This window comes from Prinia subflava, chromosome Z, assembly GCF_021018805.1.
Source record: "Prinia subflava isolate CZ2003 ecotype Zambia chromosome Z, Cam_Psub_1.2, whole genome shotgun sequence".
Taxonomy (NCBI): domain Eukaryota; kingdom Metazoa; phylum Chordata; class Aves; order Passeriformes; family Cisticolidae; genus Prinia; species Prinia subflava.
The window spans coordinates 87935175-87951048 of record NC_086283.1 but is presented as its reverse complement, the minus strand read 5'-3'; the positions used below and the strand labels follow the sequence as shown (position 1 = coordinate 87951048).

At 35.3% G+C, this 15874-nt stretch overlaps 1 protein-coding gene across 1 annotated transcript in view; it reads left to right on the top strand.

Moving 5' to 3' along the window:
* Positions 1–15456, top strand: part of FGF10 (fibroblast growth factor 10) — a 59192-nt gene extending 43736 nt beyond the window's left edge. The window contains exons 2-3 of the mRNA XM_063422672.1: positions 8487–8590; positions 12302–15456. Coding sequence (XP_063278742.1) covers positions 8487–8590; positions 12302–12499 — 302 coding nt within the window. The 3' untranslated portion in view covers positions 12500–15456. The remainder of the gene's footprint in view (positions 1–8486; positions 8591–12301) is intronic.
* The last annotated feature ends 418 nt before the right edge of the window (positions 15457–15874 follow it).

Below are 15874 nucleotides of genomic sequence, written 5' to 3'. Positions count from 1 at the left end.
GACGATTTTGTAATCCTGCTTTTTTTATGAGGTGTTGAACGAATGCTTAAAAAGACAGCACTTATCAGGGCTCATCAAAGTTTAAAAAGAACTGTTTGTACTAGCAGTCTGAAGATACCAGGTCTAACCAGGTTAGAGACAGTCAAGTATTAAAGATGAAAACACTGTGAAAGACATATATCAGGTGTTTGCACTGTAGCAGGCCATAGTTTACATATGTGTGCTGGATACAGATCTTGTTACATGCCTTTACTGCATATCTTTGATGAAGAAGGAAATGCACAGAATAGGTAAGACAAAGTATAAATCTAGCATTAAATATTGAGAAGTGGGTCACATAGCATTGTAACAAGACTAATACAGTTATTGAATGATGTCTTTCTGATTGGTTGTCATTTAGGATGAATTAAGTACATAAAATTATTTATGTCAGAGAAAGCAAAGCAATTAATGGACAAAACAGTAAACTGGTGATCAGAGGTCATCAGGTTCTTTTCAGTTGCTAAACTGCTGGCCTTAATATCTTCTCATTTAGTAGCAATATGAAATTAATTTCTCTTTCTTTACTCCAAGACTGTTGAACAACAATTTTTATAACAATTGCATCTTTCAATAAATATTTTGTCTGAAAAAGTTTAGAGAGTAGTTCATTTGCAAAGTACCCACCAGGTTATGAGCTACTCAAAATCACCCATAAAATCATATACAACATACTCCCAAACTATATAAATATAAATATCAAGGTCAGCGGCCTGCCTTTTATTTGATCATATCCAGACTGGCTAAGAAAAAAAGAAATTCTGGAGAAAAAAGCCAGAATGGACAAAAAACAGATGTGAATTTTAAGGAATTTTTAGATACAGTAAAATGCTGTTTGCATTGATTTTCTTGATATGGATTACCCATACCATACAGCTGCCCTAATCTACACTTCTCAGATGTTCATTCTGTTCCCAGAGTTCTTATAAAGCTTTCTTGCAAAAGTGATTATTATGATCAAGTAACTTTAAGAATATTTGTGGCATTGCAGAAGAAAACTGCTGAAAGTGTTGATGAGTAACTAGCACCAAATATAATTATGTGAAAAAGAATGATCATTATGGCTGTCCAGGGGTAATCTTTCACTATAAACATGTGGATCCCATATTTTGAAATACCATGGATTCCTTTTTCCTGTGTGAGGCAAAGACAGACGTAAACCATTAGAACCAACAACTAATTGATGTTGTGGATTAGTATGTTTGGCAACTTTCTGATTTGCAGGGAAAACGATAAAACATCCTTTTATTCACAGAGAAACATAGCACTAGTAGAATGCTGCTAGAAACTGTTCTTAGTCATGGTATTTTAAAGAGGAGCCAGTAGAATTTTGTGATTTTTTTTTTCTATTTTACCCCATTACTAAGTCATTATGCCCATAGAGATTCAAGAGAAGATCCTATCTGCCACAGGCAATGCAGTGCACATTGCCAAGTTTTGTAATAGCTATGCAGGTAGTTATGCTTCTGTCTCCTACTTTCCACAATAAGTGTTTGAGATGAGGAAACAACAGACTGAATTGTTCCAGTCCTACTTTCTTGCACAAAGGGGAGTCAAGATCCATCATAAGAACAAATGGGGTCCAAAATTAAACAAAACTGATGAAAGAGAACTGTTGTCTGACTTAGCTGTTGTTCTAGCAGCCTTAGCTAGAGCAACAGCCACAGTATGTGTCAGACAGTCTCAGCAGCAGACAACAAACTTGTCATTTGGATAACGATTGTTGGTAGACAAACTGCAGAGGACATCTGCAACACACTGGGTTTTCCTGTCCCTCAATGTCTATACAGTGCCTCATAAGAGTTTTTTCATCTGTTGGTACATACTCTGACTGCTCTAGCCCTCTGGCTCACTTCCATCTGCGCATACTTGTTGGTGTCTAAATACTGTTTGGCTCCATTTAATTGTCATTTGCACCCCATTTGCAATCATAGGTATTGTATCTGCTAGCTAATTTCTGCCCATTAGTTCTTTTGCAAATACATTCCACGCATTTAGAAGCTCCTCCCTTCCTGAGGAAGGAAACAACAGGTTGAAGGTGACGTACAGATACTTCTGTCAGTCATTTGGACTGTTTCTTCTGCAGTGCAGCTGTGTTATCCCTCCATAGTCTGTTAGGATGGACATTAAATGGAATAGCCTTATCTCTATCCAGGTTCTTCCAGTTAAAGTTATTCACTTTGAATCTTATACAAGTGGTAAAATGCAGGAGGTGAATACAGTGATCATGAATATGAAAGATAACTTGGGATTTCACCCAGGTTGAAATGGGCAGATCCACACAGCTCTCAGAAAATGTATTGAGCTGTACATTTATATAATGTATAAGCTTACCATTCTCCTGCATGTTTCTGTGGAGACATGGAAATTTAAGACTTGGCAGAAATCCTGAGTGCCTGGTCCTGTCTACAAAATGGAAACATACATGGACCGCCAAGTTTCGATTAGGATTTGGATTAGGATCCAAGTTTCCTTATAAACACATGAAGCAGTCATTCTGCTCAAGTCAGTACCCTTACTTAGTTAGAACACTGGTCCAGTCTTGGGCACCTCAGTTCAAAAAAACTAGCCAACTGGAAAGAGACCAAAAAGAGAGCACTAGAAGGTCTAGAAAATATATAGTACTAAAACTGACTGCAAAAACTTGGATTGTTTGGTCCTTAGGGTTTTAGGTTGATTTGTTTTCTATTGAGAGTTTTTTTCCAAGCCAGATCATTCCAATGATTTTGTTTATAGTACTGCTCCACAAACAGTTACATTTGAAGGGTTGATGAACTTCAGCGCAGAGGCAGAAAAAAAGAAGCTGGGGGAAGGGAGGGCTGAAACTCCTTAAGCCATCTTTGTCAAGAGATCTAATCAGATAAGTACAACCCTGCATCTAATCATATGTACTGGGCTGTGGTGGTGGTGGTGTTGCTTTGTTTTCCATTTTTTCTCTTGGCATATAAATCACTACTCTTCCTTGATTAGTATGAGTCGTCACTTATAGCTTCTCTGTCCCAAAACCAGATCAGATATGTATCCCTACACTGTCTGAGTCTAATCTAAAAGTTACCAAATCTTGCAATGTTGGGGTCAAGCAGGCTGAGATGCTCAGACATCAGTATTTTCCATCAGCATTCATGCTGCTGTTTATATGTTTTCCCATCTTGGCTCAAAACACAGAGCTCAAGAAATCTGAGCTCTGATTAACAGAACCAGGTACAGTTGGCTCTGTGTGTAGCCATCCCTCTCACCAGCATGAATTACATCCATCTGAAGGAAGCAAATATGTTTATATTCCCTAGCACTTCAGCTAAATCTGATTACATGCTTGTGTGTTGGTGATGAAAGTGACAGACAGGGTTTCTTTGAGGGAACATCTGAATTCATCATAACTGACAACATAGATGTGTCCTCAAAGACACTTCCAGCATTTCCTTTGCTTCAGTTTAACCCATCTTTAACCCACAGCTTTGAAAACTTAATAGACGGAGTGGTGGTGTTTAGAGCTGTCCTTTGAAGTTGCCTGTCTTCACTTAGGGAAAAATGTAGGCTGTGATCCTGAATTAATTGTTTCTGTTACGTGTCAGGATGTATACTAGCTAAACTGATTCCTGCCAATTTTGTAGCTAAACCTAAGCTCCTCCTTTTCTAAGCAACGTCTCTCACTATTGATCACAAAGAGGTTCTCTCAGCCCAGGTGCCAGTCTTCGATTTGCTTGGTCTACAGAGAACCATTGATTGAGTCATCTGTGGTCTGCTCTGAAATTAAAGCCATGAAAGAAGTAGAAGGTGAAAAGGAAGTTGGTACAGACTGTGCGGATCTGAGAACAGGCTATAATAATAGCCTCTTTTGTGTGATTTTTATGCACTGTGGAGATGTCACATCTTATGCTGATATTATGCTGATATAGGAAGGCTCAGAGGTTTGGTTAAAATAATCTTCCAGAAGTTTGCATACATATCTCAGCCTTATCCAAATGTATTAGATGTTCAAAAAAGTTCATGGAACATTAGTATCTTGGCTATAGTTGATCTAAATAGGACACATTAGCAGATTGCATTGTGGTCTTTCAGTACATTAACTTCTGATTTAGAGTAGGGATGATGGCAGTCTCAAAAAATATCAAGTGTTAATAAAAACTGCAGGACTGATTTAACTTCAAATAAACTTTCCTTTTTAAGTCAAAATTTATGGTTATGGTTTAAGCTGGTTATTATTTGAGATTTCTGCCCATAATTGTGGGACTGTGGGCTGTGTGATTTGTATCTTAAGCTCCCTTTCAAAGTCAAGCACAAGGTCTGTAAGATTGCCTTTCAGTGGAACCACTTTGGTTAATTGAAAAAGCTTTCAAAGGCAAGACTTGCTTGTTATCTTCAGTTTCCTGTCATTTTTTTAACCTATTAATCCATCATCTTCCCTTTTCCGTTATCATTAAATACAGGTAAATATAAGAATATCAGTATAACTTCTCATTTGGGCATATTTTCAGCTTGCTTTGCACAGGTGTAATTGGTGAAACAGAGTGGGAACAGAGGCAGTGGCCTCATATGCCTAAGCACTTCACTCTTCCATGACTATATCCAACAAATCTATTTGCTCCAACACAGATTTTTTAAGAAACCTACTAAGAACAGCCTTTTGAACTACCATGTCTTCAACATTGTGCCCGAACACCAACTTGTTTTTTACTCAAGCCAGTGGCAGTCAAAGGCACCCCTTCAGAGAAACTTTCTGTAGTACACGAAAGCCAATGTTCTGAGGAGTCAGTTTAGTCTCACCTGCAGTCACACCAAGCCCTGTCTTCTCCAGTTCCCTACCAAGAGCTGCAACTTCCTTCATGGCAAGCTGCTTGTCACCATTTGGGAAACCAAAAGGTTTCACAAGCTCTAAGTCATCATCACAATTCTATCCAGCTGAACTCACTCTTCATCTACAATATTTTTGCAAACAGAAGAAAACTCAGAGGAGGGAGGGAAAGTTTTTGGATAGCTACATATACGAGATAATCTCTGAAAGGTGTAGAAAGATGCATGGTGGTTCCTCTACACAGAGAGGACAGCAACTACAGTTGAAGATGTTTTAAATGTGTTTATAAGAACTCCTTACACAAATGATACAACTACAGGAAAATGTCCACTGCTTCACACTGCAAAGAAGTTGAACTTGGTCCCAGAATCAAGTGTTTCTTGTTGCAGACTGTGTCTGCATCCACTGTACATCTGCCTTGACAACAGATCTGATATTGTCAAATTTTCTTTGCTAAGAATTGTTTGACAGATTTCACCCAGTTTCTAGGATATTTTGTAATCTTTTTGCTTCATATTATCAGCATTTTTATAAAACATAGGACAGTTTTAATTAACATACCTAACCAAGGAAGTGCAATTTTCACTTGCAGTTTTTATAGACACTCTGTGTAAAGCAAGAAGACAATCAGGTTTCTGTTGCCTTGTAATATGTATAATGATCATTTTTATAAACTATAAAAATACAGTTTATTTAAGGTAAATACATTTGGGTTCTGTTGGGAATAAATGTAAAGCTTTTGGGACCTGTAAAAAGAGCACATGCATAGCTACAAGGCAGATCTCAATTTGATATTTGAAATCTTTTTAATTATAATGAATTGGAAATGGTTTGGGTATTGAAAGCTCTGCTTTTACAGTGGATGTGGTCAATGGGGATTAGTTGTAATTGTTGGGTTTTACAGAGTTATGGCTGTAAAATAATAGTGTGCTATCTGGTTTAAAACCATAATAGAAATTTGTTTAAATTAATTTATTTTCATTTCCAAGTTCCTAAGAAGAATGAAGCCAGAATAAATAACTCCAATGACTTTTACCCCAATAATATTAATTTTTTGTACTGCTTATTATCAAGAATAATTACAAGTCACATTATATCATGGAAATTATTTACCTTACACATCTTGGAGTTATGACTTAAGGCATGGAAATACCTAAGCCCAAGCAATGGCACAAAATCAGATAAAAGATGCATGCAAGGCAGACTATTGAAATGCCTTTTTGGTTTTAGTCATAGGAAAAAGAAAAAGTGCTCCAGTGAAAAGTTAACATTGATGGGACTAGAATAGGAAATTGAAAAAAAAATAAAGGGAAGAGGGAAAACACTGTAGTTTTATACTGTATGTCTCAATTTCCTTTTTTAATATATTCCTGCTGAATTTAATAGTGCTTCAAGAATAATCAAATGTATATTTTCACCCTTACAGCATTTTACCTATTTTTATTCAAATTGCATTATTTGAAAGTTCTAGAAAATTCTTAGGCTTTCTTGCAGATTCATGCCAGATGAGTAGATTCTCTCCTGCTGACCTTTGAAATTTGTCTACATCACCGAAACCAATGAAAGATTCCTATTACCTTCAAAAGTTTTCTATTAAATTAGATTCTTTTCCCAGGAAAATCTCTAAATAGTAGCAAATAATTTACAATCTAGACAAAACCTAGATTTTAACTGTGCTTGTAAAAAGCAGGTAACTCTTGAGGGACTGCAGAGATAGCAAAGTATCAAAGCACCAAATTAAGTCCTTATTACCCTAGGACTAACAGATAAAGATTAAATTTGTTTGGAAAAAAAATCTATTAAAATATCCACTTCTCCCAAAAGAAATACTGTAGAGGATAGAATATGCAAAATTGTCAATGAAAATTATACATTTTTCAACTTCTAACTACACAGAACACAGTGAGAAAAATCCATGATTATTAGTGATGATATTATCAACCTGATAATAATTTGGAACAATTCTGCTGTATTTGACTACAATTAAATAGCTAAACCAGCTATAATCAAGCTAGCTGTTGTGGATATAATATAAACGTAGTAACATTTCTCCTCATGACCTTCTTAGAGTTGTTCCACCAGGAATATAATGGAGTGTGAAAACGCAAACAAACTGTACTAGAAAAAACAGACTGTGTTTTCATTAATTATGAGAATACTTGTGTTGCTTTTATTAAAGTATTTTACTGAAAACACATTTTACAGTGATGTCCATTATTCAAGTGCAAGACATTTAAAATGGGCTAATTCGGTACAAGTTTCTTATTTAGGCACTGCTCGCCTTCAGCTCTCAGTGAAATACTTAATTGAAATAGCCTGATATGATGTTGTTGTTACAAGGATAGCATGGCAAAATCCAAATCAGATCAATCCCTTTCAATATAAAAATTTATAATGGCACATGTTATGCCAGTATTTTTCTTGCTTCTTTATTTTTGGTTCACTTTCGTTTTCTGTCGTGTTACAGGTGTCAGAAGTGGACCCAGACACAGCTCAGAATACAATTCTGTAGAAAGAATTAACTGAATTCTTCTCATCACTTTTTGGCATGAAAAATAGCAAAAAAAGTGTCACTCATGGTGTTGTAGCAGTGTTTGCATCACATTCTTGCCCTCTAATGGTTTGCCATCCACAAGTTAGTCCGCTTTACGCTGATTTTGAGCACAATTACTTTAGCAGATGTCCCATGGGAGAGCTGCTCTGTCCTCCAAAACAGTGATCTCTCAGAAGATCAAGAAAGCAACTTTGACTTTTCTTTGCTGTGAAAGTGAGCAACATTTTAAGAAAAATACAGATTAGAGCCCTGCAAATATGGATTCACTGTTCTGCCTCTATCAACGTCATGGCCCTGGTATATGTAAGATATCACAACCTAATCAAGGAGGACAGTTTTGCCCCTCCTGTAATTTCTCTATAGGTACACCCTTAGTGTGCCACACTGAGCAAGCCAGGTTATTGAACCAACTACTGCTACATAAATGGCAGGAGAACAGCAGAAATGGAGCCAGGCATGCAGTCTTCTACTCCCAAATCAGTATGCTCCTGGGCAGAAAACAGAGACGAAAATGTGTATCTCCCATTACAGGTTCCTTGAACCACCCAGTGTCCCAGAAACAGTCTGTTTTTAAGGAGAGTGGGGGAATCATATTTATTACAAACAAAACAAAATGTTTCTGATATCTGGAAGACGTAGTGTGGCTGTTATTGTTGGTCTTATTATTTCCCACATTGTCAACTCACTTGCCAAAAGTAAATTTATCGGCTCAGTGCGACCAAGAGATATAATTTATCTAAATGTTCTGCAAGAGCTTTAAATATTGGGGAAAATCCAACATTCTGTTGACATATGATATATATTTAATTTGATAGTATGATTTCAATGTCTCTTCTGACAAATTTTTAGTAAAATCTATGCTAAGAAAAATGGAGTTGATTCAGTATCTATGGGGTTTAAAATGGAGGGTTAGGAAACATGTTAATTGAAAAAATGTGTATATTCTTGCAGTGGTTTAAAGAATACTTTTGCTGAATTTTTGGTCAGTTGGCGCTAAATATTGCAGTGTTTAGTTTAGTATTTTTCAGGTTTGTTGTCTTTTCTATAGTGAAAAAATCCTGAAACAAAGTGAATAAATAGCTAATTTTTTTTCTTTTTTAGGCATATTGGAGATAACATCTGTAGAAATTGGAGTTGTGGCTGTTAAGTCTATTAAGAGCAACTACTATTTAGCAATGAACAAAAAAGGAAAAGTCTATGGCTCTGTAAGTACCTTTTCACATTCCAAATTGATATCAGGAGTCAGCACAGTTCCTTGTCTTGCCTATTGGTAACACTGTTTGTCTGTGTATTGCTACTAATTAGAGCTGAAAAGACCTGTTCATCAAAATTTCATTCTCTGATAAACCAGGATCACCCCTCTCCACAAGCTTCCTGTTTGCTAAGCTCACGCCATACCAACCTAGCTGCTGGGATTTATCATGCTTACTGCCTCGGTCACACTGCTTATTAAGGAGTGCTCAGTAGAGAGAGTCTCACAAATTGTAATCTTTAAGGCTTGTTTTCCCTGGTTTTTTACAGTGCAATCACTCTTAGCAGCAATTTGAGGATGGGGGAGAGAAGGATGAAGTATGCCTGGAATCATGGGAACTTGATCTGATGGAGTAAACACACCAAATCATTAAATTAAAACTTTGAAGAAGATTCTTAGAGTAGCAGGCTTTAAATTGACTATATGGATTAATGATTAAGATTATGGACAGTACAGAGAGACATGAACTTAAGTATCAGCAGTTAAGATTTATCTAAGCAGAACTCAGGTAACACTTGAAGTTAAGTTTGGGGTTACTGATACTTTCAGGGGAAAAAAATCCAAGCACCAAAACTCAAAAGTAATCGACTAAACAAAAGCAAACCAACCCAAGAAAACTCAGCAACTATCCAAATATTTTAATAGAAGGCAATATGATCTATATATCTAAAAACTAAACTCAAATATAACATCACACATCCCAATAATTACAAAAACGCCAGATTGTTGTGGTATTACATCTGGTTTGGTTTTCAATTTTGCAATGTTGTTCCAGTTCCTGGAAAGGTTATGAGCCAATCTGCAGGCTGCTTAATGTTAGATCATCCATATGCTTTATAGAAAGGAGGTCACATAGAGAGACAGAGTTTATCCTTGAGCAATGTATCTAGGCCTCCTACTTCTGCTGAAAACAATGAAGTAATGATAATCTCAAGTGAGACTCAAGGGCCCTCTAGGCATTTGGCCCTCTTTTTTAAGGAAACATTTCTACAGAGCGTGTTTAGTTCATACAAACTATATAAACTGTCCTCCCTCACCTGCACTGTGGCTAGTCATTCCTGGTTTCAAAAACATACTTCTGATTTTCTAAACTCTGTGACAGTGTCAAAATATCACATTAAGGAAAAAACAGAAGAAATTTTTCTCATATTCCTGTAAATGTAGATTTATTTTCTAGATTTATACTGGTCAAAAATACAGAATGATCAGTGCTTATTGAGAGAGAAAACTGTGTACTGAAGTACTCAGTAGCATCATTGATCATGGGTGTGATTCCATATGTAAGTGAAGGTTTTAGCATAAATTGCACAAATCAATTCACACATCTCAGTTGTGCACTTCAGTCATTTGTGATGGTCCATCCCAAAGCCCAAGACAGGCTTTTTTACCCAGTTGTTAGCCTTCCCTGGTGTGGTGAGTCTAGAGTCTATCCCAGTGCTATATTTGTACAAAAGACATCGAAGCAGCTTTCATGTACCATAGATGGAAATTGCTGCCATAAGATTCAGTAATTCATAGTGTATTAGATATAGTGTTGACAGGAAGATACGAATGTGGGAAGCCTTTTTTTTTTAATTCCAGCTGAGATAATTTTTCAATATTCACATCATAAAATCACAACGTAATGATTTATCAAAACCTATTCCATAATACTTTAGAGATTTCAAGAATGTTTCTGTTATTATTTTTCACATAAACCCAAGACTTGCAGTTAGCCTCATATTACTACAAGGTGGCAGCTTGCAGATGGATATTAATACCAGAACTAATAAAAATTGTAAAAACACCCTTGAGCATGTGCACAATAGACATAGCAGGCTTATGCTGAAATTTGTTTGAAATGAGCAAAGCAATCCTGTGTAGCACTCAGACCCCTTCCAGTAAGACTTCTTAAGCACATCACAGCATCATCTTTTCTTGGTTATCTAGAATAGAAGTAAAAGGTAGATTTGAGTACAATTCTGCATCTAGGAAAACAAGCAAAGCTCCTTCTATGTTAATCCAATACTTTTCTGTTTGACTGATTTCAATTAAAATGAGGGGGGAAAGACTCACTATTAGGTTTCTTTAACAAAATTAGCTTCTTTAAGCTTTTTTAACAAATTGGCAGATAGGAGAAGTTACTGTGGTTTAGAAAGGTGATTGATGAGCACCTGCCTTTTTAATACCTAGACACCAGTGGTCACATATTACAGAAAATAATTGGTAAATTATTTATGTGATAGCTTTGTGAATGTAGGCAATGTCAATAGTGGTCTTTTAAAGAGTCTTGCCTTGAAAGTGTCTTCCCCACTAATCATAACTACCAATCCCAGTATTAAAGACCACTCTGGGAGCCAAACTGAATTTGAATGTATACATTCCATCAAGCAGGTCTTCCATGATCATAGAAGCAACTAAAGGAAATATAAACTGTACACACAAAATTCTGGCTCTATCAAAGTACTTAATATTAACTAGTTTAAAAGTTCTAATTCAAATTAATAGGTGTGGAAAATACATTTTAACTTGATTTCATTAACATGAAACTTGATTTATTATTCTGACTTATTTCTTGCCTTTTTCATGATCACATTAAAAAGAGTGCATGTAGTTAGTATATCATACTCTGAGATTCTGACCTGTTTCTCCTTGAGCTGTGAAATGACATCTTGTTTTCTGAAATGCAGAAACAATAAAATGCTGATTTTTCATTTTAATTTAATAATATTTCAAATACTCCACTTTTAAAATGCAATATAAGTAGTTTGTTAAAATTGGATGTGTTTATATGTAGGACTTACTTGTTTATGAAAAGAACTATTCTTGGCTTTAGTATAGAAAAGTGTATCTACGTAAAATTACATTTAACACTGTAGGAAAAAAGTAGTCTCCCCTACATGCTTCCACAGGCTTGTATTTTTGATTCCTTCTAACAGCCTGATGACTGCTTCTCCCTTAAAAATAGAAAACCTTAATCCCTGGTCTCATGCATAAAATTATTTCCAACCTTGTTTAGTCAATAAGATATGGGATCCTTAAATGATCCCATGATACATGATCATTGATACATGATTCCTTTCCAGGCTAAGCCTTTTTTCTGGTCAGCCAAGGGAATAGGCTTCACATCAATTGTGATAGCAGCATAACAGTGTTTTGAACCTATCCAAAAAAAGCCCTTTTTCATTACCAGTGTGGTCTAAAGATTCTTATTTTAAATAAGGAATATTCCTAATCCATCAATATTTGTTTAATGTATGGTATCAGTAATCTCATTAAAGATATTCAAGAGTTATATTTGTTAGAACTGAAATGTGATTAATGATTCCAAGATTGCTTCCTCATACCTTTGAGTTTATGACTGAGAATTTGATTTAATATTCTTGTCATATTCCAACAGATATTTTCAGTTCTTAATGAATTATATCATTAAACTGCTGTTATGCTGATTCAAATCTAGGCTTTGAATAATCAATTATATCTTTTGTTAATTTCACTTTTTGCAGTCTAACTGATGCTGCTTTATATGCTGTGGACACAGTGAAACTTAAATACACTAGAATCCTAAGAGTATCACATGCAAAAGACTACAATCTTTTGAGACATTTTTAAAAAGTATTTGCCTTTAGTATGCTGAAATACTATGTTTGTTCTGAATTTGTGGGTTTTTTTCTTCCTTTAACAGAAGGAGTTTAATAGCGATTGCAAATTGAAGGAAAGAATAGAAGAAAATGGATATAACACATATGCGTCCTTAAATTGGAAGCACAATGGAAGGCAAATGTTTGTGGCTCTGAATGGGAGGGGAACTACGAAGAGAGGACAGAAAACAAGAAGGAAAAACACTTCAGCTCACTTTCTTCCTATGGTAGTCATGTCATAGTTGAACAAACTATTTTTTGACACAGTTGAACCAAAGGCTGTTATGTCAAGAATAATTGGTAATTCTCTTAAAAGGTAGATGTGGAGAAGTAGCACAGACATCTGCATGTTTGAAATGGGAGCAGGGGAAGCCTTTGAAGGTTTTGTACTTATTGCTGGCACATGAAATACCTTTATTTAGTTCGTTATCGTATCTTATAATCAAAATGAAGCTGGATCAAAGGGGATGGAATTTATTGCCAGTGTGAACTTTTTTTTTTTTTTTTTTTAATCACTGCAACAGACCTTGATGGACATAAGACAATCTGTTGAGTGATCTTCATGGGGAATGCTATTTATGGAATACTAACTCATATCAAAGTCCTTAATTGCTCATTCAAGCCTAATGATTCAATGAACAGTTAGACACACAAGCATTTACTGGAAGCACTTGGGTCATATGCACAAATAATGACATTTCTGGAGAAGCCTTGTGGACAAAGGGTTAGCATAAACAAAGTAGTGTATAACTGTTCTAACAAAATGAATAGTATGGTTTTCTTGTATGTCCTAATTCATTTCTTTTTTTTTCTCTCTAAGTTATTTATTTAATAGGATGTTAAATATCTTTTTATTTTAAATGTTTCCTCATTTGCTTCTTTCTTATTTTCCCTTTTTCTTAGTACTTCACAGAGAGGTTAATAGATTAAAATGTTAGAATCTCAGAAGTACTCAGAGAATAGGTATTAGACAAGGCTTTAAAGGCAGAATTTAGAGTGTGTACTCCATTTTTTCCTAAACTGTCTTGCACTTAAGCATAAGACCAAACAAGCAGTGCTTGGATTTATGGTATTGGGTGTCTTTGTGTCGGAGAAATTTTAGTACTTATCAGCACTCAAGAAAAACCTTCAAGAAATATTTTGTTCAAAGGGTCTTTCTGCTATATTGAAATTGAGAGAAGGGGCCACATCTGTACTTGGGTGTCAATGCATCGGTGTGTATATTCATCTGACTTTGATTTCAGTTTGGAGCTATGGTCTAACACGCTGCTATCAGTGTGATATTCTGCAGCACACGTTGGGCCGGGACCCTGATGTGGTCAGCCCTGTTAAAATCACTGAGACTGAAAATGTTAAAATAAAACAGCAGTGTGCAATTGCTAATTGTAACATTTGACCACTGAAAGGTAAGCAAGAAGGCAACACAGTTCTGCACACCTTATTCATTTGATACTCTCATTCAACCCGTTTGCCTTTGGTACCAACTTGAAGAATCACAGACATATAGTGGGAGCAATATCTAACTAAGGGCTGCAAGACAGGAGATCCAAAATCATGCTCATACATTTTTCAGAGGTTATACTATTGTGTATATTATATATGAGAGCCAACCAAAAAGCTGTGCTGGTTTCAAGCTTTAGCATGCCTTTCATAACCATTACAGTAACTGAAGGCTCAAAATACATAATATCCAGCACATTTTTATGAAGAGTTATTCATCCCGTGGCTTAACTTGAGCAACTGCAGTATAATAAAGTTAAGCATAATATGAAGTCTGTTTAATTAAAGGTACATAAGGTGTGTTTTATATTTTGCTTTACTCAGTAATTTTAGAGAGCTCTGGATAGCTCACCAGTGTAACCATATTGAGATTCATTTTGTTAGAGCAGATAAATAGAAAACAGTACATCGAACAATTTGTACCACTGTCTTCACCTTGTATTCCACTAAATAAATAAATAAATAAGCCTTTGCAGTGTCTTTAGTAAGAAACAAAAGTAGTATAATATTATTTTGTTTTAAATACTTTAACTGATAACTATAAGATTATATTGATGCTGCAGTTTATCTTCAATATTTCTCGTTGTGAAAAAGTTGGTTTTATTTTTATTGTTTGGAGACTGTATTTTGGTACAAAGGAGAGCCTTGCTTAATGTGTCTTTTTGAGAATGTTTAACCTCTATAAAGGCTGGTGTTGTTGGAATGCTCTATAACTTATTTAAGTCAATGTTTAACCAGCACTTCAATCTTAATCTGTTATTTAAATATTAGCTGTTTTTTTAAAAAAAGGCAAAAAAAAAGATTTCCCATAAAATACAAAATGGTCAGATTATATTTCCTGTCCTTAAATAAAGTCAGCGGTTTTAAAACTAGGAATCCATTGAGAGACAACATATTTTTAGTTGATAGCTGATATTGTATTTCATGGTACTTTATCTCCAGTTTTCTTCTTTACAAATGACATTTTTCTAGAAAGAGAAATAAGAATTCAGATTTTAAATGTAATTGCAGCTCACAGCAAAACTTAACTACCACAATAAAAGCAAATTTCTGTTGTTTAAATTTGTAATCAGTAATTAAAACTGACAAGACATAATCGACCACCCATACTGAACCCTCAGTATGAGTTTGGATGAATGCAGTATTGAATGACGACTTAAAGAACATTTAGGGTAGAAATGAAATTCTCTTCTTACAGAATTACCTACATGACTTGGTCAGGGGAGGATTATGCATAAATATTATCATAGTACTCAAAACACCATGCTGCTCAAACGACAAGTTCAGGAAATATCACTTTCCCAAAGTGATCTAGGAGCCATTTGTGACATGAAGAGTGGTTTCTGAAAATTAACCAAAATAAAAAACCCTTGAAGGAATCAACGATTCCTGTGTGTTTGGTATACTGTAACGCCCACTATAGTGGGAGCAAACTGCAGATATTAGAGTATCCCAGATCCTCAACCATAAGCACTGTTTTCTGTAACCCTGAGTGTAACAGTCTCCCAAGTAAAAGGAAAACAGGGGGAGAGGTTTAGAAAATAAAAGGGATACCAAAATCACTGAGCAACAATGTATAGTATGTTATATTTAAATAAAAATAATAAAATGTGGGGATTAGAGAATAAAAGTATTGTCTTTGTTTGTTTTATTAACCTGAAATTGTACTGCACAATAAAAATAAAAAAGATCTGTTGTATTATGGGCTGTGATTTTGTGCCATATAACACCCCCCCCAAATCACTTGACATTTCTAAGTTATTTTAATATTTTGTATATGTGAGGCCACTATCTCCACACAAACGCTTCAGATTCCTCACCAAATGCTTCAGATTCTTCCTGTATTTGAATGCACCTAGTTTTATATAGTGGAATGAAGCAATTAATTTAGAGGAAGCATGTTTGATGAAAGGGTTTAGGAAGAAGAGCATGTATTAATATTTTTAAAGTAAACTTCAGATATGGTAAAGTAGTTACATTTTGAATAAGACTTCATTCAAGACATTTAAGGTTATAAGGTTCACCAAAGGTTGGCAAGCTTTAGAAGAAGGAGCACAACTTTGTAGTTCATGCCCCTTCTGAAACTGGTTGTCTCTATTCAGACAACCAGTAACTCT